At 49.3% G+C, this 23,387-nt stretch overlaps 1 protein-coding gene across 3 annotated transcripts; it reads right to left on the bottom strand.

Moving 5' to 3' along the window:
- Positions 1–15,366: 15,366 nt before the first annotated feature.
- On the bottom strand, positions 15,367–23,387 carry TXN2 (thioredoxin 2). Of its 3 annotated transcripts, none has more exons than XM_038154865.1 (4): positions 23,315–23,387; positions 22,632–22,816; positions 21,499–21,622; positions 15,367–16,120 (listed from the first exon to the last, which is right to left on the bottom strand). In XM_038154865.1, exons 2-4 carry the CDS (start codon positions 22,814–22,816, stop codon positions 16,004–16,006), a joined length of 426 nt encoding a protein of 141 aa, XP_038010793.1. In that variant the 5' UTR covers positions 23,315–23,387; the 3' UTR covers positions 15,367–16,003. The 3 variants fall into 3 exon arrangements, with proteins under 3 accessions (XP_038010793.1, XP_038010795.1, XP_038010794.1); XM_038154867.1 differs by lacking the exon at positions 23,315–23,387 and adding an exon at positions 23,135–23,308; XM_038154866.1 differs by lacking the exon at positions 23,315–23,387 and adding an exon at positions 23,162–23,308.

The following is a 23,387-nucleotide window of genomic DNA, read 5'->3' as shown; positions in this document are numbered from 1 at the left end:
TAGCACCTGCTCTGCAATTTCTCAGCTACCAAGAGACAAGAAAGTGTTAGAGGAATCAAACCACAGGACAGAGGTGCCCAGGGACTTCTGGAGTTCCTTCAGGTGAGGTAGCAACTTGTGTTAGGCCAAGATGTAAGGAGTCTTGCGAGCACTGCTGCCTTCTTGCACTGCACTGGTCCCAGGGAAGAAAAAATAACCAAACCCCCCCCCACCCCAAAAAAAAAAACAACAAACCAAACCAAACCAAAAAAAAAAAAAAACCACCAAAGAAACCAACAAACCACACACAACAAAAAACCCCCCAAAAAAACCAAAAACAAAGAAAAGGAGGTTAAAAGGTTTTATGTGGAAGAGAACATTATAAATATTATTTGGACTTTGAGTTATAAACCCAAGCACAAGCATAACACAGACCTAAAACACAAAATAAGTGCTTATAACACATAAGCACTGTTCTCTTCTACCTAATGGGGCAAGTAATTCAACCTGTGGTAAATCCTGTCCTCTCCTTCCTTGACTTTTCTGTTTGTACATAAAGTTAAAGCATCCTCAAGCCTCTTACTGCTCTACCGCTCTCCTGATTACAGCTGAATCTAACACTGAGTTTGAAACACACACTTATACCTAGTTTGCAGCTAATCGTGAGACACTGCAGAGGCCTGTAATTCTTTGATTCTTCATAGAGGAATGTACATATATAAAAGCCTTTTGAATTTTCATAAGCTGCCCCTTAGATGTGGGATAGGAAAATAAAAAAAAGATGAAAACAAGATGCTCACCCAATGATTCAGTTTTCCTGCAAAGTTTCTTCAACCAGCCATCATAACCCTGAAAATAATCACCCCAGCCCATTTTTCCTGTGGGCTAAAAACACATCAGCAATGAGGATCATAATTTAAGGGTTTTTTGTTGCTACTAGGAACTAATGAGAAAGAGCTCTGCATTACATGGAGTAAAAGAATCACATGCAGGAAAATAAAGCAATGATGTGTATGTCTGGAATTGCTGGGTTTTGGTTTTTGAGGATTTTATTTAATGGGTATTTTTTTTTTTTTTTTAGTTTAAGGAATTCTAAATCAGGTTTAGCTTTGCTAGGGGACATACCAGCTGTCTCCAAGCTCTTTTTATGATGATCTCTCTTGTACTTTAATTGAAAAAGCAGGGTGTGGAAGTTTCAACAAAGGCTCCCCTTTGTAGTGTGTTAATTAGGCACAGGAGTTAACAAAACCCCTCAGTTATAAACAATTACCTTTCCCCAGGCCTACTTTCATTTTCCTGCTATTGCATTTTTACTAATTTTCTATTAGGTTTCCAGAGTGGACAAGACTAATTTCTAAAATTAGTTTTCTAATTAGCAAGAAAAAAAAATCCAAACCAAACCCAAGCAGGAAAATAAGTAAAGGAGGAGGAAAAAATACCACTATAATTAGAAGCACTTAAAGATGCATATTTTTTTTGTGCTTCTTCAGGATACAAGAGACCAAGGTCTTTTAAGTACAGTGTAAAGTCCCCTCTAAAACTGAAAATGGAAGGTGTAAATGCCTGGGCATGTGAAAGAATGTGATCGGGATTTGTGTGCCCTAAAATGATTGCTACCCTCACCCCTCCAGGAGGAGGAAAGAGAGGAAAGTGAGAATGGCTGCAATTTCTCCGGCCATCTCCTTGCGTGCCGGTGTCCTGGCTGGCTGCTCAGCATGTGCTCAAACTCGGGACTCACAACAGCTGGGAAGGGAGCGGCCCCTGCCCTCCTCCCTGTTGGCGGTGACCTCACCCATTGGCACCGAGCTGTCCCCAGGGCAGCGCCATCCACCCAGGCACTGGAACCCTCCTCCTCCTCCCTCTGCCTCTTGCCGAGGGAATGAGCAAACCCCCGGGGCTCGGGGCTGTCCTTCTGCCTGGAAGAGAGACAAGTCCCGATGATGGAAAACTGTACTATAAGGATGACTGCCATCTTAACACCAAACGTTTTTCACCTTGTGTTAGCATGAAACCTTTCACACCGCTGCTCTCTAATCTCGTTTTCTGTTTAATTTCTGGAGGAAGGTCGAGCAAGGCATGTGAATCCATGCTATTGGAAGAAGCACGTTATGATTCAGTCTCTGGTCAGACCACACTTCTCTTGTTGCTTCTGAGAGTGCTGTTTGCCCAACACCTTTACAACACAGAAGGCACCAGATATCCAAAGTTGCCTTTGAGTCCAAGGAGCTGCCCAGAAAGCAGGGGAGTAACATTTATGTGGGACTGGGGAAATAGTAGCTCTACCAACATTCCCAGTGGAGGCTGCGTATCCCATCCTGCCAGCAAACTTGGAAAAGACTGTCTAGGGACAAACTCATAATTCTTAGTGGCAGCTTCCCAAGCACAGCAGCTCTTAACTGGGAACTTGCCTCTCCTCTCTGGAAGAGACTGCAGATAGCCTAGGGAAGATAGGCATTCCGACCTTTATTACTGCACATCAAACCACTCTTCCCTTCTCCCTGTACTGCAGTAGCAAAGTACACATTCTGAAGCCGAGACCAGCTCTTGCTGCTTTCCCCAAAGAGCTTTCAAGCTCACACAGACCAGGAAAACCCAGTGTGAGAGCGTGATCAGACGTGAAGACAGGCTGAACGTGGCCTCAATGCCTGCAGCAGGTCTCGGGCAGGAAGTATGTACAGGTCCTACCCTGACTGACCAGGCAATCAGGGAGCTGAGGACCCCATGGCAGCGCGGAGCTACTGCACGTACGATGGAAAATGTTTAAACTGCTGTAGTTGGGGCCCACAGGAAACTTTTGGGAAGTGTGTGCTGGGTCTAAGACACGAACCAAGAGAGTCAGTGTTTAAAATATGCACTGACAATGAATTGCTTCATTACTTAGAGAAAAATTGAGAAGGGGGGAAGGTGTAAAACTCAACCACATCAGGAAACAGGCAAATAATTGTCTGACAGATACATCAGGTGTCCTGATTGCTGGTCTAAGACTGCTGCTGCTCAGCCCACAGTGTCTTACTCATTATGATCTCCTTCCAGGAGACATCAAGGTCTTCTCTGCATTTAGGTATGGATCTCACAGGCTGGAAAAGCAAATAGAAACATAAGGCAGATTGCCATCTTTGCTAAGTGTCTTATTTTTCCCTGATCTACTGTTTTGCATTCTCCTCCAACACCGTACCCTGTTCATACACCCAAAATTGAAGAATTAAAGTGACACCCTTCAAACCAAGGAAACTTTTGGCCCATGAGCTGCTGAAGAAAGACGCACGGATGGGTGGACCGCAGCCCCCCTCCTGCAGCACTTTGTAAAACAAGTGAACAGTCCCAGGCAGGAGACTTTCTACAAAGGCCAGGGCAAGGAATTGTGCAGGGCAGAGCACCTGGAGAAACCGGATCTCGTGACCTGGACTTGCACATCCATGTGCAGAGACATGGGAAACACCGCCTTTCTGGAGCTGGAGTAGGGAGGGGAGCTCTGGAAGCTGCCGGCAGGAAGAGCCTGACTTGGGATGAGCGAAGCAGGTAACAATCATACAACTATTTATGGCTCTTTTTCCTTGTGACAACCGCAGCCTTATAAGGGCAAGAGCGCTCCGGTCGGGGCAGAGCTGCGGAGGTGGAGCCTCCAGGGGCACTCCTGATGTTTGCTCCCAGGCTATCTGCCTGCCCAAGCCGCTGACCTCGTTCCGGGGAAAAACCCTGGGAACCCTTGTTGAATCCAGCTGTTCAAATTTCAAACTACAAAACGCCTCGGCTGCCCTCCCCTTCTCCCCATACCTCCTACTAGCTGGAGCTGTGGTGAAGCAGAGACGTCTGCTTTTGTAATATTGTGGGTATCAGGGACCACTGGGGTGGGGAGTGCCCCCACAGCCGACGTGGGAAACATATTCTCATCTGGTTGTGACAGTGCTGAGAACCGGAAGAAAAAAAGAAAGAAAAAAAGAAAAAACAAACAGCCCTCCCCCATGGCCCCCCCAGCGTTGCTTGTCAGACACAAGTGAGTGTGTGAAAGGCTGCAGCTGGAAAATCTGGTGCACAAGCTCATTTGCAGATCCTTTTGCCCATGGATGTGCTTCAAGAGCCCCCCAGTAACTTTGGCTGAGCTTCTAGTATGCGCGTTGGGTTCTTACACATTTCAGCCCTGTCCAATCCACCCAGCTGAACTATGCTGGAAACGGTTTGCAAATAAAACTGAACATAAACATGCTGAAAATGTCACTGTCATCAGATAAGGTTGCTATGCACATTAAATTCCTGACACGAGTTCATTAAACCAAGGACATGAAAAGTTAAGCCACATGCCTATGTTGCCTGGGATGGGGAGGAGGGTATGGTGAGTGGGGATTCAGGCTGTAACTTTATTTTTTTTAGCCTTCTACCAGCCCATAGCCATCACTCTGGTGCGACTCAATTTCTCCCAACAGGAGGGGAAAAAAAAAATAAAAGTTACAGCACCTATCTCCCTCTGTGAATACTGGTGTGATTTGGGAACGAGCAGAAGGCAAGGGTTAGCCATGCCACTTGGGAGCTGTGGAAGGCTTGTTTTCCAGAGGGCGAAGCACACACTGACAAAGCCAGGCCTCAGCAGCCTTCACCAAAACCAGTCATATTTAGCACTGCAGGAGGTAGTTAATTTCTATATTATGAAACAGGCACTAAGAGCTTCCTCTGTGATACACTTCTCATAACTGGGGCTGTATTTGACTTGCAGAAATGCCTGGGTTAGATGTCCTACACGGACTTACCAGTTCTCAGAACCCCAATTTGCAGAAGTGCCAGATGTAATGACCTTCCCTACCACCTACTGAGCTGTTACAGATCTCACACCACATATTTTAAGAGAGGGGTAGCAGCTGTGGGAGTGGTCTACAGTTGAGAGTGATTTCAGGAGATGCCCTCTCCTAAGCTTACCACACAGCCACCCTTTATCTGCTTTCTAGTTCTCAAGAAAGATGAGCTGTGCACACTTTGCCCTGGGATGAGCAACATGGGTTAGATTACCCTGCAAAGGTGGAACATCATGTTCTCCTCAGCCTCTCAAGGGTCAAGGTTGGGGTTTGATGTCTGTGTAAAGCCAACCCAAGTCTGAGCAGTCTCTGAAGGAGGGTTATTCCCCTCCCTCCTCTGATCTTCACACTCCCACTGCCATTGTCGGATGACAGCCAGCTGATTCAGCTGGAAACAACCCTGAATCAAAAGAAAGACAGATGTTTCCAGTTTGATAATTTTCTTGGTACATTTGACTACGTGCCTGCTGCAGAGGTGCTGAAAATGCACAGTCATGAGCAGCCAGACCTACAAGCTGCTCAGAAACTATAAGGGAATTGAAGTTCAGTAGAGGCCAGAAAGCCTCCTTTTCAGGGATATTGTGAATTAATTGAATTCAGTTGTGTGGCTGGTCAGAGGTGTTCTTATGGCATCCCACATGCAAGTGGTTGCAATCAGTATCTGAATTAAAGAATGTCTACTATCAAATATGTACCATTTCCAAAATCACAGCATCATTTAGCATAAGAGGTAATTTTGGAGATCTCCAGGTCAACCATCTGCTTGGAGCAAGACTAGCCTTAAAGTTAGATCAGGGTGCTTAGGGCCATATCCAAGTGGGATTTGAAAAACTCAGAGGATGGCAAATCCACCATCTTTTTCCTCTTATCCTTCCACTGAGCACATTTGGAAATGTGGCTTTACATTCCACTTAACTCCCATTTGGGTAGTAGAAGTTAGTGGTTAGATAGTCCCCCTCATGAGCTTTCTTGTCCCTTTGCAAACCAACCCAGCTCCCTCAGACCCTTCCTGTGTGTCAGATGGTCCAGTTCCATTGGGCAGCTTCATACTTCTGCCCTGGAGTTGCTCCAGTTTGTCAGTGTCCCTCTTGCAAATGTGAAGGACCATCCTGAAGCAGCCTGAGGAGGGAGAGCAGGTGTCTCTGCCTGCTTGTAGAAGCTTGAGTCTTGGAGTGTGAGCGTTGGGGTGTGCATGCACAGCACCAGCATTTGTCCGTGTGTGTACACAGCATCACAGGGCAGCTGTGCATCCGCCTCTCGGTAAATATTGACTCAGGAGTTTAGGTCATAAAAATGGGTGCAAACTCACTCAAGGCCCTGGAGCTGTGGTGGTTTTTGTAAGCAGAGCTTTCCTGCAGGTGTGCTATGTACATGCCATCCACACTGACTCACAGGGACATCTGTGCATGGTCCTCCTGCAGCAGCTCTGCACCTTAGCAGGCACAGATCCTCCTTCCCATTATTGTTGGAGAAGATGTTTACAGTCAGGTTTAAATCTGGTCAGGTAGCTTCTTGATTACTCACTTCTCAGCTATTACTCTGCTTCAGTAACTCTGAAGCTCAGGGAGACCAGTCAGTAAACACATCTGGGAGACAACAGAAATCATTTTCTGCTCTGGTGATGTTGCCAGAGGGCAACACATCACTGCTGTAATGTCATGAGCATGAAGCACAGCCTTCAAAGCATAAAAAACCCCACCCATTACTGAGGGGGCCAACAGGTGTTTTTGAAGGAGGCAAGTGAAAATGGGACACCTCAAAACTTTTATCTGCTTGCTGTCTTGGGGATATGGTAGGCAAAATGTTGTGTAACTGAATCAGCAGTGCCTTTTGAAATATTGGGATTGTGGCTAAAAAAGCAGTCCCTCTGGTGTCTTCATAAGTCTTAGTACTGTGGTGTTGATGGAGTGGGAAGGGTAGAGCCAATGCTGGGCCAGTGACTGCCTCAAGCTACAGAGGCAGCAGCAGCAGAGGAAAGCCCTGAGGTGCTGGGTTTTAGCTGGCCACATCCACTCCTCATTTTACTGCAAGAACTACATCAAGCCTCTGTCATGAGGAGCTTTGGTGCTGCAGCTCTGGGTGCTTGGATGCCTGACACAGAAGGAAAAGGGGTGTTGGGTAAAGACCTCCTCGGTGTTAATCTCCAGGCTGGAGCTGTAGTCTTACAAAGAAGAGGAAAGGAAGGTACGTAGTTTGCTATGGGGAATGGAGATGTAAATCTCGGTCAGTTAACAGAGGGTGAGGTGCTCAAAGGTCTGACCCAGATCAGAGCCAGGCAAAGTTTGTTCCCCAGCTATAGAAAATTATTACAGAAATGCAATAAAACAAGGTTTTACTATAAGTCAAGGGCAAGAATCACCAGCTGTTTATGTCACCCAGCTCCCTTTATTCTGAAACAATTTAAGGACTGCTTAGGTGGCATGAGGAAAAGATATTCAGGTCAGATTTGAAAGGCAGAATTTGTTTCAGGGATCAACATCTCCTTTTGAGACCCTTTTGTAAATACCAAAAAAGCAAGGCTGAGAGGAGAAATACAAACTCAGCTGATCTTCCCCATCAGTTCCAGTATCTGGATCTGCAGGACTCAGCTGGGATCCCCTGGGATGTGTTGGGACAAGAAGCTGTCTGCACCACAGCACCATACGTTAGAAGGCCCCAAATACGTGCACAGCCACCATGAGCCATGGGACCTTGTTCTCTGCCCGGGGCAGGGTGGCCAGTCCTGCTCAGCTTCGCAGCCTGGAGAACCTCACCAAGGCTTTTCTGGTTCTGTGCCCTCCTCCCTCTCCAGATGTATCCCCAAGGCCAGGTTTTCCTGCTTCACCCCAAAGGCTTATTTTTCTTATTTTAAAACAAACAAAGTTGTGTCTGTTTTGATTTCTAGAAGAAGGTTAGAGGGAGGTCAGAGCTGACATCTGGGCTGGAGATAACATTCCCGTCTAATTAGCAAGCCCTGGATAATGAGGGCCTTCCTGTCCCATCCCCCTGCCCTGATGTGAGAAAGGACAGGCAGCGCAGGCTGGTGCAGGAATGGGGCAAGAGAACACCCTGTAGGGCAGCATTTCATCTTCTAGTGTCCCCAGCCCAAGCTGATAGGTGCCTGTGGGTGATGCTGGAGGCTGCTCCTTCATCTTCATGAGGACACCATGTGCAGGTGCTCAGCCTCTGCGGACTCTTTCCAAGGCATTGGCCATGGCTTTCCAAAGTGCCAACGGTGCTGCCATTCACCTCTCTGCAAAGCAGGGTTTATGGATTTAGACACCCTGGGTACTACCTGTGCTGCTGTGTGTGTGGCAAGAGAAGACACCGGGAGACACAATATTGGTGGGAGACAGACGAGGACAGTGAGGTTCCCGAAGCATGGCTGGGCTATCTGCTGTCCTCCCCTCAGCGTAGGGAGCTGTACATTGGCAGTTCAATCCCTGCTTTCAGGAACTGGGTCATTTATCAGGGCAGTGCAGCCCGCCGGGCTGACACGATGCAGCTGTTTGTGCACAGCAGTCTTGCAAAGAGGAAGCAGCTACGGCCGGAGCCAGCTTTGGCTGGGAAACTGGGCTGGGGGGTAAAGAGGCAGAAGTGCTGGGGAGACCCAGTTTGTGAGGCTCCTGCAATCTGTAGACATAGCCCCCTGCAGCAGGACAGGGAGATGCTGGGATAAGGCCTGACTCAGCTGGGATAGTGGCTCCTCGGCTGAATCACCCGAGCGCCGTGCCTTCCCTGCGGCTCCCCCGCTGTGGGCTGACGGCGCTTTTGCGAAACTCTGGGAGATTACAGGCGCAGGCAAGCGTGGCAGGGCTGAACTGCAGCCAGGAGCTCTCCAGGTGAGATTACAACAGTGGGCACATCTGGTCCTTGGAAAATCCTGGCTGACACCCCTTAGCAGAGCGGGTGACACACCAGCCTCCTCGCCTCGTCAGCTCCATGGCAGAGGGATTTGCTGCCAGCAGCCTCAGATTCCGCCCTCAACGGAAATGCCACAGCCTGTTGATTCCTTGGAGGGGACGTGACCATCATTCCTGGCCTCCGTATAAAACCCCAGGGAGGGAAGGAAAAAGGAGGCAGGGAAACAGGGCTTGGGATGTAACAGTGGCAGAATTTAGCCATCATGACCCCAGCTGCAAGCTGGAGAAACGAGGCTGGGAACAGTGCCCTTGGGTCAGTCATGTGCTGCTGGCCACCACAGGCTGGACACAATGTCACAGGGAGGCACAGCATTGTGGGGAAGCAGCAGAACAGGGAGATGACAGCAGCCTAAGGAGTTTGCTTGCAGACATGGCCACATGCTGCCAGTTTCTGTGCTGCAGGCTCCAATGAGACCAGCAGTGATGGGTCCCTCGTGTTCCTGCATCCTTTCATCTCAACGATGCTGCCAGCTTCTGCCTTTGTGTGCGATGCCAGACAGATTAGGAAAATCCGAAATGCGCTTCCTCCTGAGAGTTGCCAAAAAACTGAGAACAGAACTTGATCCCAAGGTCAGGGAAAGGGGAACGAGAACTAAACAGGGTTCAGACAGGTACAAGGGGGTTGGAGTGCTGGGCAACCGCACAGTTTAGCATGAGAAATGCAGTAGTAGGTGTGATAGCAACAACTTTTAGTCTTTCCTGAGCTCTGTGAAAAGTTTCCATGCTCTTGCCAGGATTTTAGGATGAAGCCCATGGGACCTGCCTGGCTGGGAAGGGGAAGCTGGATCTCCTCAGGTAGCGAGCTGAAATAGCTTAGGCTGAAGGATCAGCCCCTTGAGAACAGACCTGGCAAGCAAGAAGGAAGAATGTAGGGGTTTTGTCTTGTAGCTTCCTGCCAAAAACTGGCATAGCTGTAAACACGAGTGCCGAACAATAAGGTCTCCTGTTCCAGCAGCTGCTAAAGCTGTCACCTGGGAAGCTTCCTGCAATCAGCCAGTGGCAGGACAAAAAGGAGCTCCCACATGCTTTCCTGCAATTTGTCATATGTCTGATCTCTGTTCTGGTCAGTGCCTGTCATCCTCCCTTCCCCCAGAGACATCTCACGCTCCAACAGGAGGATATGATTATGAAGACCAACCTCTGGTGAGGAGCAGGCTCATTGTTCAGCCTTGCTTCTCCAAGCAGCAAGAAGTGCTTCTCTTTATGGCTTCTGAGTCACCCTACAGCCTCTCCTCAGAAAGTATTTCCCTTGGGCTGGTTCTGCAGCCACTGGGTGGATTTCCCTGGTGCCTCAGAGATTCACAGCCCTCTGCAGATCCTCTCTGCCTGCCACGTGTTGGAGCAGTGACCGGAGTTGGCAGGACACTGCCACTGGCTTCTTTTTCAGACCACTGCACCTTTCCAAGGTGTTAATCTCTGGGTCTGAACAGTGCCATGCTGAGTCTCTCCTCACGGGTAAGTATTTTTAGAAAGTTTGAGCTCAGACTATGCAGTCACTTCTGAGCTATGCCAGGACAAAAAGAAAACAACCACTTCTTCCTGAACAATACCAGCAATACCAGCACAGAACAAAAAGCCACTGTAAATGAGGTTTTTCGGCATCACTCAAAACTAGCTAAGCTTTGAAAGATGAAACTTGCAGTCAAAAAAAAAAAAAGAAATAGGTTCCTATGAACAAGTGAACAGAAAGGGCTTTGACAGTTTACTTAAAAAGCCGGATTAAAGCAAAACTATGTTATATAAATACCAGCAGGCATGCTGGAACTTGCACCACACCATCTCCATCCTATCCGCTGTGGCAGCCAGAGCCAGGGCTGGGTTTGTTACCTGCTGCTGCCTGTGCCATGGCCCCGCGGGTAAAGCCACCTGCAGGGAAAGGAGCCGTGCAGTCCCTGCGCCCGCGGCTACAGGCACTGCGGGGAAACGTTACTGCCTCATGATGGAGCAAGACAGCAACCCGGGGGTATGCAGCTCCTCTCCTTCCCAAGGCCATGAAGCTCCACGTGCAGAGCCTGCCAGGACAAACACCCTCTCACTGACAGCTGTGTGGGGCTGGCATGGAGGAGCTGCAGCCACGTGGGTGACCAGAGGTCACCATCTCTGGAAAACACCAAAATCTCTGATGCATGTTGTACCCCCTGGATGACTTGAAGTCAGTGTTTCTGAGGACTCTCACTGCAAAAATTTCCTGTTTTTCAGGAAATTGCTCAACCACTTGTCCACTCATAAGAGAGATGGAGCCAGGGTGCCTTTAGCAGCACAGCAAAGAGAAGTGTGTAGGGGCTGAGAAAGGTACAGGGAGCTCAGCCTTGCCAAGTGCTGCAGCTGCTGGGGACATCTGTGAGTCACAGAAACTCCTGGCACTCTTCACAACAGAGAGCCAGAGTATAGGAGTAGATAAACACGTATATAGACATATACACCTGTAGGGACCTTATTTCACAGACCTTATTTCATGCAGGCCATGGAGAGAACCCATGAATTTTAGTGCATTTTTATTGTGACTTTTGGATCATGAGAGCCTAGGAAGTCAATGTGATGTGAGAAGTTGGCTGCTGCCCTGTTCCCTGCAGCTTCCAGCTGTCCTCCACCCTCAGACCACGAGCGGTTCCAATGTCCCCTTCTGGCCTCTCCTTGTAGGATGTTTCCCTGTCTCACTTCTACCCTTGGGCAAGGGACTCTTTGCCACCAGGAAGGCAGACACAGGGTTTCTCCTCACTCCATTCGCACTGGCATGTAGGCAGACTCATTTTCAATCTCTCCCTGTAGGCCTCTTGTTTTCACCCATTTGGCTCCTCTGGTCTAAGAAATTCGGGGTTTCCCCTGCTGCTCCTGCCTCCATCCTTCCCTGGCTGGTAGAATGCACAGAGAGAGAAAGCAACCAGGCACGGCTCAGCACAGCAGCCGCCTCCAAAACACTTCTAGTCTATGGCTACCACTTTCCTGAGAGCTGGTGTCTTTGGTTTTTGCCTGCAAAAGGTTTTAAGGGGAAAACTGTTGCTGAAGTTACAGAGCTGCTGAGGCAGAGAAACCACAAAGCTCACAAAGGTACCCCATATCCTTGAAAAGAGCAGAAGGACATGGCAGAAGACCACCCCTATGTGGTGATGGACAGTCTCCTGATTTAGACTGGGACAGAGTGAATTTTCTTCCTAGCAGCCAGTGCAGTGCTGTGTGTTGGATTTAGTATGAGAATAATGCTGATAATATACCAATGCTCTACTTCTTTCTAAGCAGTGCTTACTTTAAATCAAGGACTTTTCAGTTCCCTATGCTCTGCCAAATGAGGAGCTACACAAGAAGCTGGGAAGTAGAGCTGATCCAAACTGGCAAAAGGGATATTCCATGCCACAGGACATCATCCCCAACATATAAACTGGCAGAGTTATCTAGAAGGAGCCAATCACTGCTCAGGGACAGGCTGGGCATCAATCAGCCAAATGGTGAGAAATCGTATTGTGCATCATTTGTTTCTCTTGTGTTTTCTTTCTTTTTGTAGTTTCCCTTTTCATAACGAGTATTTTAATGTTATTCTTATATTTTACTTTATTCAAATTATTAAACTGCTCCTGTCTCAACCTTTGGTTTTGCCTTTTTCCCCCGATTCTCCTTCCCATCCCACCAGGAGAGGTATGAGTAAGCAGCTGCCTGGTACTTGGTTGTCAGCTGGGGTTAAACCTCAACTTGAGCCTGGATGTGTTGCAGGGGCAAGTAAGGAGGACAAGAGACTGTGTAACAGGTGATCTAGTCTGGTTTTTGTTTGGAAATCAAGCCTATGGTAGTTTCATCTTATCTTTTTATTGACTAGACTATTGCAGCTGCTGTTATTCTTTAACTTGCAGGAAATTCACAGCAAACACTTGCCACCATTTAAGCAGCAGTTTTGAACAACACTGAGCTTAACATTGCTGCTAACTGCCTTGCAGGGCTGGAGAATTTAACTGCTGATTCTGTCTGAATCCTGTAATTACTTGGATGAGAAAAATTAGATGTGTGAGGGGAAGCTCAAAGTGATTAACAAACTGTTCGGGCCAACAGCCTGGCTGGGCTGGTGAAAGGCCCAGCCTAAAGCAGCGTCAGTGGGGGCCACTTCCCTGTTGACACGGAGCTGGTCTTTGTTTTCTTCTTTGCACAGGAGGAATCGTATTTGTTGATAAAGCAAAGGATTTACTGGCCAGGCTGCCAAGGTCAGACCTCACTGGAAACAAACTGGCCCAAACTATCCCCTTCAGAGGACCACATAGACACAGTCCACTGTGTGCTGCAAGCCAAGCAACCTGAGTTTTCCATCCTCTACCAGCCCTTGAAGCTGGGTCTTGGCATAGCACCTCTAGTAGAGAAGACAGCAAAGCTCTCCCTCCCTCCTTGCAGATATTCACTATGAGCCAGAGCAGCTGGAGATTAACTCGGAGTTCAACAGACAGGCACAAACATCTTGGGGAAAGGAGCAGCTGTGTTAGGGCTTGATACAAGTGTAAAGCCAACAGAAATGAATGGAAAATCTCCGCTTGCCTGGAATCAGGTGCCTTGGACAAGACTCTGAGGGTAGAGGCACTGTGCCTGACCCTTGGGGGAACCTTGGCGTTGGATTCAAAACATGCATGGGGAAGAGACGTGGGCTTAGCTGAGTGTTGCTCCCCTTGGGAAGGCACTGACTACCATGTCCTCTTAAAATAGAAACAAGGAACATTAAGAGCTGAGAAAGCTACTGTTAAAAAGACAGGCTTGGGTAGGAGAGAGCAAATGCTTGACAGATCAGAGGAGGATTCAATGTGCTTAACTCCAAAAGGGAAAACAAACTTCATCCTCACTGGAGAAATATTCTCCCAGCTGACATGGAAAAAAAAACAACTACTGCTGAGGAATTACCCATTGCTTAAACTCCCTTCAATCGGGAAAGACCAACATCACATTCAGGCGGCATAAAAATTGCTGTACAACCCCTCTTTAACCACTACATAAATACACTGCTGGCACTGCTTCCTGCTTGCACCTCTTGTTATTAACACCGCTGTGGGAATCCCTGAAGCCTTCCCCAGCAGTTGGCAAACAGGGAGCTGAATTAAAAACCTGGCAAAGAAAATATCCTTTTGCTCTGAGTCCTGTCCTGTGGTGGAAACCTTGCAGGCTGCTTGAGGAAGCTCAGGCTGTCCCCAAACCCCTCCTCCTACTGTTCACCTGTTACACTGTTCTGAAGGATTCCCACAAGGCACCAAGTATGTGGGTCTTCAGCATTTATCTCAAAGAAACAGTTGTGGCTTTCACATAATGCACCCTAAAGTGTGCTGGCACTTTAACAGCTGAGTGACACTTTAGCTCTGCTTTTCCTTAGAAGGAAGCAATAAAATAACTATTTTATACTGCCCCTTAATTACACAATGCAAAGTCACTGTGTTTTTTCCTGTTCTGTAGGATGGTAAGGCAAGAAAGTTGATTATTGTTGGGTATGTGACGCTGTTCCCCTACTTTTCCTGCTTGTGCAGGAAAAAGGAGAGTCTTTACGACAAGTGTTTACTGAGCAGGAACACTAAAAGTGCAGGGGAAATTGCCCAGCCTGAAACCCGAGGAGGTCAGGAGCAGCACAGCCTCTGTGATCTCTGGAATAAAATGAAATGCCAGTCTTTATTGATTGTAACTGACCAACAGTTCTTTAGCAGATTACATTCAAGTGACATCACCTCTAGTAGCGTGCCAGCGGTGAGATCAGCCCAGCCCCAATGGGAGGCACCCACCAAGAGACCAGTACCACCTTGTGCTGTGGCCCTGGCTCCAGGGGGACAGAAGCAGGTGGGAGCAGTGATGCCAGCCAGCAGCACTGCAGTTGTAGCAGGACTTGGATCACCACTCCCCTGGTTCCATCAAAGGTCACAAATTGTTACTGCAGAGGTGCAGAAAAAAAAATTACCTGGCTGCTCATATACCAGGGAGGTAAAATGGAGCAATGCCAAAGCAGATTTAAGATTGACTGAAGGAAACAGCTGTGGGGAAAAAAAAAAAAGAAAGAAAGAAAAAAAAAAAAGGCAGCTTGTACATAGTTATTAAGCATTTACAATGCAGCTTAGATAAGCAGGCTGGAATTAAACAGTACAGTAGTCATCAGTGCTGGTGCTGTACTCTGCCTACAAGCTCAGGAGGAGGCTGGGAGCACTCAGAAGCCAGGTTGACAGGAAACAGGTGTATGTGAGGAGGAGGAGGAGGAGGAAGAGGTTAGAAGGGCTGAAGGCTGCTCAGATAGAAGCCCACAACTGGTACCCTTAGTCCAAAGGTCAGGGCAATTGAAGTCAAAAGGCTGCCTCCTGGCAGGGCTCACCCGTGTGACCACATTTAATCATTCACAACAGGGAGAGGGAGGCTCTCAGGCTCCACAGACAGGGGAGGGGTGAGAAAAGCACAGGGGGAGGGAGCACAGCTCAGGTTCCTTGTGTGCAATGAGCAGCTGTTCACCTGTGCATGAGCGCTGAGTCCTCCCTCTGGCCCCCTGGATCCAGCAGCACACAAAGGAGGTCCTACAGGCAGCACTAAAAGCCCCATGGAAGGAATCCCCTATTTTGTTTGCACTGAAAGCCCCATGGAAGGAATCCCCTATTTTGTTTTCAGCACATTACCTTTTAGTAGGGATCAAGTCATAACCTGCACTTTCCCAACCCATCATTAGAAACTGTGCTGCTGATACTCCCAACTCAGCTCTCTGGACAGACAGATTTGTGAGAATCAAGTTTTATTCTCCCAGCTAGACAGCAGTGACTGATTAAAGTTCTCTCCTGCTGCAGACATACAAAAGGAGATCTATAAAATACTTCTCCCTATTTTCTCTTATTAAATTATGATGGGAGCCCGCGGATTTGTGGAGGAGTTGTACCTGTCCCATCAACATAAGGACAGAGGAAGAAAGAGACAGGTTTCACAGACAAAGCACAGGCATTCTCAGCTTTAAACGAACCCACCCAGGGCAGGTATGTACCATCATCTTGCAGGGAGCAGCTGCCCTCTGCTCTGGGCTATCACATGTGAGGCAAAGACAAAAACATTCCTCCTCTTAGCAGCAGCAGCTCTGCACGTCAGCTCTTGGCTGATAAACACAGGCTCCTAATTCCAGCCACATTCCCTGTTTTGAGAATAAGCAGCCTTGCTCCTCAGCGCCCTTTGCAAGTACTGCTGCTCATGAGAAGGGGGAGAAGGAGGGAAGGGTTACAACATTTTCCCATCTCCTAAAAACACCAAAACAGAAGAAACCCCCGGGTTGTACAGGGCAGGCAATTGACCTGCCCTCAGCTCTCCCAGGCAAGGAATGCACAACATGGACGTGTCCAGAGGCAGAGGTACAGCCACCCTTTTACTTCAGGCTCCAATGAGTTTCTTGAGGAACGCCTCCAGCTGATCCTCGTCCTTTATGCCCACAAATTTATCCACAACGTCTCCGTTCTTCATAGCCAGAACAGTTGGCACTGCTGACACCTGGGGCAAGAGAAACAGGGAGACAGGTGAGCAAAGCCTGCAGGAAGCCACCTGTACCTGGTCTCCCAATGGAAGTCTAAGGAAGCGGCTACAAGGGAGCTGAGCATGCACTGCTCTAGGGTAAGATGTTCCACTCGCAAAACAGGCCAGCTGGGCTCCATGTTCCCCCCTCTTCGCACTGACTTACACCACTCTACTTGAGATAAAGCTGAGCTGCTTTCTGAATTTAAATAAGACCCAAATGTTTAAAGACAAAACCACAACTAACACAAAAACCATCTCCAGTACAAAAGCTTCTTCTCCTCCTTCCCTTTTGTCCTCTCATAAATGAACACACCTAGGACACATCTCAGACATAATGACCTTTGGACATTTTATGGCCAGGGTAGCATCAGACTGGACCCATGTTCTTCTCCAGACAGGACTGGAGCTGTAATCCTAACCCACGCCACCACTGCACAGGCAGATTTCCTGCTCATATTATGGCAATGAAAATCCCCTCCAAGCCTTCTTCTTTTCCCCACTTCTGTTTTCAGTTATTTATCTGGTCACAAACCAGTGGTCATTCACTGCAGATCCCTGATGATTAGGTAAGAAGTGAGAAAGTCCCTCTGACCAGAGCTAGCAGGCAGCTGTGCTGCTCTGGGCGCTGCTTTTTTAGCTCAGAACAAAGTTTGCTGGGAATTATCCAAGAGAACAGTGTTGGAAATGACAACACTCCCCAGGGACTTGCTGGTTGACTGGTGACAGCAGAAACCCTGGGGACATGACTGAAAGAAGGAACAACCAGAGCTTGGAGAGCTGCAGCAATGGAAGATCTGATCACATTTCTGACCCCACAGCTTATCTATGCAAAGTCTTCCCCCCAAAACACATCCTGTCCTTATCTTGCCCGCTGACTCTCCTCCAGCCTGCAGGGCCTTCCCGTGTGCACTGCCAGCCCTGCTGCCAACAAAGATCTATAAATCCCTCTGGAAACTTATCAGAAGGCTGGCTTTTCTCCCAGTGGGAGCCTCAGATGAAAGTGACATTTTGTCTTCCCTTCCCACCCGGTCCCAGCCGGGCAGCCCAGTGTGGCTCCCCACAGTGTCCTTCAGGGCTTGTGCAGTCTCATCTGAAGGGATGGGAGCGTCGGTGCTGCTCAATGCACAATCTTCAGCTCCTCCTAGTGACTGCAGGGAGCAGACCCAGAGGGCTTGGGCCCCAGCACCGGCGATGGTGCCAATACATTCCCTTGCAATTTTAGGAGAGAGAAAGGATGCATTGCACTCAGCTGCTCCGTCCCTGAGAAGGCAAACCTCTACTGAGCCTCCCTCTGGTTTGCACAGTGGGTTAATATCGAGCAGAGTTGCTCCAGTCCCATCCAAAAAAACAAGAGCAGGCCCCTATTAGGGCTGGGATGAGGAACAGGCAACTCTTGGAAGCTCTACAGAGAAGCAGTAGACACCATGTTGCCAGGTCCTGCACGCTGACCAGAGCACCCAGGAGTTTCACATGGCCTTGATTCCTCTGTCTTTCCCTCTTTGTGCAGGTGAGCAAATCCAAAGAAAGAGTGGAAGGTCAGGAACTGGTGCTGCAGAGCCAGATGAGAACTGGGAGCACAGAGCAACTTTCCTCTGCTCAGAAAACACAATGTTTTTGTCAGCTTCCTTCCTGCCAGCTGCAGCAAGGGCAGCCTGTTAATGGAGCATGTACTTTGTTTTGCTGGTTGAGAAGCAAATATCATGGGAATTTCTAGAATGCAAAGTTGAGGGCACTTTTTCTTTTTTTGGGTCCCATCTGCACTGAACCTAAACAAACTTTACTCCTCTCTGAAGAGCATTTCTACAGAAAAAATCAGTCTGCTTTTGATTAGTGTTGACCACACAGATAAATAAAAAAACATGGCCATCTAGGTTATTCCTGGCAACACCCATACCAAGGGAATTCTCCCCCATCTGAAACTTTTACACAAGCTCAGATGCCACACAACAGAGCAGGGGGAAGGATTTCACCCAGGCCTTTGAGTGAGGAGGTAACAGGATGGAGCTCCACTGATGAATGACCACCTCTGTACCCAGCAGCTCTCCTGAGCTGCCCACCCACACTGGCCAGAGAAGGGACTGCCCTTTCCTGGTCACCACACACAGAGGCAACTGGCTAAGGCAAGAGATGAATCTAAAGAATTTTAAGAGACTGCAGATAAACAAAAGTATTTCTTCTCCCTTTCTGCTCTTGAGGTGAGAGGTCAGGAGCTGGCTGGAGCAGTGGAGAAAGGCCACAACCAGAGATGAAAGGTATTAGATGGGCAGGGACAGGGAAGGGACATGGGGGACATTCCGAATTGCAGGAAACGCATCCGTGCTTTGTGCTAAGCTGGGATGGCTAAGAGCCCAGGGCTTGTATAAAGGAATGTGCCAGCATTCCTCAGTTCTTCCAGGGGGCCTCCCCCTCTCGATGCCTCCCCCTGCACCAAGGAGGCTGCTAAAGAGGACATTGTGCAAGCAGGCAGCAAGCTGGGGGCTGCGTGTGTGTGTGGGCAGAGGAATAAACATGGATGGAGTGAGACTTCCTGGCAGCTAGTGAAAGAGTTGTGGGGGTGGCATGGACACTGAAAACCCCCAAACAAAGACTTCCTCAGCATGCAGACATCTGATCCCCTAAAGAATGGCTTTAAAACAAATGTTTTCTGATCCCCTCTAAACACCACCTGTGGTTTTCCTGATCTCCCACAAACATTCTGTTTGGTACCTCTTTGATCTCAACTTGGTGCCTTCCCATCAGCCCTTACATTTCTCCTTACATGGCAACTTCCCAGAGGATGAAGCAAAACCAAGCACATGCTCAGCACATGAACAAAACATCTGCCTCAGAAAGGATGCTCCAAGCATCAAAGATCTGAGCAGGAAATTCTCCTATCCCTCTACCTGTATGCAGCTATGGTACTTGCAGACAGTCTAAGGACAGTGTTTTAGCCACGGGGATAATGGCCAAGACAAGACACACATGCATCACTCCAAAAGTGGAGGAGGACCTCTTGCAAAACAAAAATTCACTATGGTTGTATATAAGGTTCCTGAATGAACTGCTACAAGCTGACCCTTCCCTGCAGCCTCAGTCCTACCTGCACACAAACACACATAGCAGGCCTCAGCACCCGTGGGGAGAAGACATGCAGCACGTCATCAAACCTGCACAACTTAGGTCTGTGAAAAGAGGCTGGAAGTCCCTTCTCTGCATGCACACACCCTGCTTGTTGTTTTCCACTCATCTGAGATTATCCTCTTGTAATCCCAGCTCATTGTATCTACTGCAAGGCTTGGAACAATATGTGAGTTGAGCTAATAATCTCTAGTCTCTTCTCCTTAGCGTGGTTGCTACCAGAGCTTTCCCTGCATCTATTAGGATTTACACACTTTTAGATCATCACTAAAACCACTTCACCCTCTTCAGCTTCTCACCAGCACCCTCTGAGCTATGCAGCCTTTTGGGCTTGCAGCAGCCAGCCCTGCTCAAGAGCCAGCAGCCATCTTCCTTGGCCTGGGGTGCATCTGCCAGCACGCCTCCACCCTGGAGAGCACCGGAGGCTCTCGTGCTGAGCCTGTGGGAACTGCAAGTCATGACTGTGGCCACCAGCTGTGTGGGCACTCTACCCCAGCACAGGCAGAAAGGTCTCCCTGGGGAAGGAGTGAGAGGAAACAAGCTGTTCCCACTTCCGTCTCCTTCTGGCTCAGCAGGGTACAGGAATGATATCTTCTCCAGGCTCAACAAAATGACAGCTTGCTCAGGAGATAGTTCACACTTTTCAGGGCAGCTTGAGGAGCTTGCTGTGCCAGTTTTCACCCTGGGAGCAGGACTTCCTCTGGAGAGGGGGAGCAGATCCATCTGCATGACACCCAAGTGAAAATGAAGCAAGTTTTTCCCCTGTAAAACATAACAGCAGGATTCCCCAACTCCATGGGCAGAGTGGTTGTTTGCAAGGAGAGACAACAGAGGCAAGCATGGCCCTCAGAGGGGCTTTTGTGCTTCTTAAACTACCTAACCACTGACAGAGGGGACAAATAAATGAATCATGTAAACTAAAGCCTGGCCTTCTCCAGTCACTCTCCTCCTTCCTGGCAGAAAGGCAGCACAGGGAACACAACCAGCAGTAATGTCACACGCTAGTGTAAGCACCAAGGTCCTCCCCTTTCAAGAGCAGGACACGTTCTCCTGTTGTTTTTTTTCTGACATGGCTTCTACCTGTCCAGACAAAACTCACTGTGTCTCCTTGTGCTGCAACTTAAGGATGGGGACATTATGACCCAGCTCAAGATCCTGAACAAAGAAGGGAAAGAGAGGACAGGCTGGTTGCACAAAGAAATCACGTTCAGTAGCATGGCAGAGTGGGGTTTGTAACTTCATGATCTTGCCCTGCACCTGAGCAGCCCCAGCTGGCAGCAAAATGCCATGTGTACTCCAGGCTCCTCGAGGCCAGGGAAGTGTTTACACTCACAGACACCTGCAAGACCTAGAGACACTTCCCTGCAGAATCAGAGGTGGGGATGCTGGGCATGACCAGCAGAGCTGGAGCAGAGCCAAGCAGCAAAATCTGCCTACTGACAAGTGACCCAATGGATCAGGAACCTGTAGGCTCTGGGCTTCCCCTCCCCTCCAATGCTGTGCAGACACAGTTCTCCTTAGGGAGGCACCTTTGCACTGTCAGCCAAAGAAAGTCTGTGCTCTTCTACTGTCGGAACCCAGGACGTCTCTCTGACGTTCCTGGATGATTCAGGCCCCAGCCAGGGGGCTTTGAAGTCCTGGCAGGGGGGGGGGGGGGGGGGGGGTGGGTCGGACACCTTGGCATGCAGCCAAGGACCCCTCCGGCTTTGAGTTCGACCCATGGAACCAATTACCTACTTTGTATGAAGAATTAAAAGTCACAAAAGTTTAGGGAGCATAGTAGTAATAATTACAGGGTGAAAAGAGTAATTTTGGGATTTTGAACATAGGGGTTTAGGGTTCCAAGATGGAGGAATTTGGGCATGCCCTGTCCTTCTTTCTTCTTCCTAACGTCCATGTTCTGGGTGATGGTGGCATTCTTAGATTGGTCTAGAGTAGAAAGTCACTGTCTAAGATAGGTGATAGGTATTGGAACATAACTGTAAATATAGAATACGTAGTTTATAGTATAAAAGACAACACCGGCCCTGTGGGTGGGCAATGTGCCTTTGGCTGACCTGCTGAACAGACTGCAGCAGGCCAGAAAACGAATGTATGAGATAAGAACTAATAAACAACTTTGAGAACTACAGCCAAAGACTTCTGACTCCTTCTTCAACTGCTGGGCTGGAAAAAAGACTTTCTAATGCATCTCGGGGTCATCCTGATAGCGAAGACTTCCAGATTCCACCTCCTACCTCGTACTCGATAGCAAGGTCTGTGTGATCGTCAATGTCCACCTTGGCCATCAGCACCTTCCCCTCCTGCTTGGCCACCAGCTTCTCTAACCTGGGGCCTAGGATCTTGCAGGGACCACACCACCTGATGGAGCAGGAAAAGAGAGGGGACATTAGGAGAGGCAGGTGCGGCCACGGAAGGCATGCTGGTACACCAGTGCCTTTATCACCACTGCTGTTCCACTCAAGAGCCTGCCTGGGAATACAATTCCCGAACCACAGCTTTGAAAAACACTTCTCTCACAAAGGAGCTGTCAAAGGTTAAGGAAGCTCTGCATCCAGTTTCAGGCTTCAATTAATTGTCCTCTCCTCCCTGGATGATCCCAACTAGCACTCACTTTGGTTTGTCAGTTGGTTCATTTAGAGCACAAGTTTTTTGGCTGTTTTGTGTTCTCTTTGCCCCAAATCAGCGGTTAACGGGCTCACATAACAGTAACTGGAGGACTATGAAAATACGTGAAAAACCCAGAGATAATCAGTATTGTTAATAGAGCAGATAGCATCTAGGAATATTTGTACTGGCAGGTGGATGATAGCATTTTTGTTGATGACAGTGGCTGTCACTGGTGTCACATGGCTGTTATTAACACATAGAGACATTTGCTATAAAGAGCCTCAAAACCATGCAGCTTTAAGAAACATCGAATGATACACCATAACAATGGTGAGGCATAGCAAGTGCAGAGCTCTCGGTGGCTGTTAACAAACTGTAATGTTTCTAAGAGGACGTTGTATTCTTGAAGCCAAACAGGGCAAATATCAGAGCTTTTTCCTGAGGCATCTTTTGTAGGAGGAGGCAACACTGGGGCTGGGGTGACACCTGAGCAGCTGGAACGTGTAGCTATGCCACCCTGGGGAATGCCTTCCTGGCACTCCTGTTTGACACTGCTGCAGGGTCTAGCTGTCTGGGGAGTCTTCTTGGATTGAGCCTGACGGGCAGAAGCATCTTTCAACACCAGACTCCACAGCCTGGGAAGCCCTCAGGCATGCTCCTCCATGGTGAGCCCGGAGTGCCACCACATCGGGAAAGTCACAGGGACACACCTGCACGGTTGATGGTGGAGAGGGGTGTAAGAGCCACGAGCAGAACTTACTGCGCATGGAAGTCCACCACAACGGGCTTGGGGCTGTTCACCACCCGGTCCTGGAAGTCGCTGCCATCCTGCACGTTGAAAGTGCTCCTGCGGCCGGATGAGGTGCCAAAGGCCCTGCCGTGGGATGCCAGAGGCCCCCGCGTGGGAAGCGACAGCAGCCGCTGCAGCGCCAGTCTCTGGGCCATCTGCGGGGAGAGTGGTTGGTGGGGCAGGTGCACCCTATGGCTGGTCCCACTGCAGCAGGGTCCTGATTCGAGTCCCCGCGGCAGGACAGCCCCCACGCCAGGAAGCGTCCAGGAGAGAAGCTTATGGGGTATGACGCGGGACTGCGTCCTGCCCCCGTGCCCAGCCCCGGCCCCGCAGCTCCAGCCCAACGGGCACAGGGAGCCCAGCTGGACCCCGCCTCCTCCCCGTTTACAGGCGACAGCTCCAGGCACAGGGTCCCCGTTTCGCTCAGCCCCGCAGAGCAGAGCTGCCCCCCCGGCCCGTTCCTCCCCACCCACAGGGCAGAGCCAGGCCTGCTCCGATACCGCGGGGCTCCTTCGGCTGATGTGCCGACAGGTGGCACAGGGTCCCCGGCCCCCAACCCTCAGGGGGAGAACAGCCCCAGACGCCGGCGCCCCGTCGCTGCCCGAGCCCGAGAGCAGGAGGGCACGGCCGGGAGGGCCCCGCTCCGCCCGCACCTTGCCGGCGCGGAGGTGACCCGCACACGCCGAGCTCCCGCCCGCCTGCGCCCATTGGCCGCCGCCGCCGGAA

Source organism: Motacilla alba, chromosome 1A, assembly GCF_015832195.1.
Source record: "Motacilla alba alba isolate MOTALB_02 chromosome 1A, Motacilla_alba_V1.0_pri, whole genome shotgun sequence".
In the NCBI taxonomy this organism is placed as follows: Eukaryota; Metazoa; Chordata; class Aves; order Passeriformes; family Motacillidae; genus Motacilla; species Motacilla alba.
Note: the sequence above shows the minus strand (reverse complement) of the source record. Positions and strands in the feature narration are given on the sequence as shown.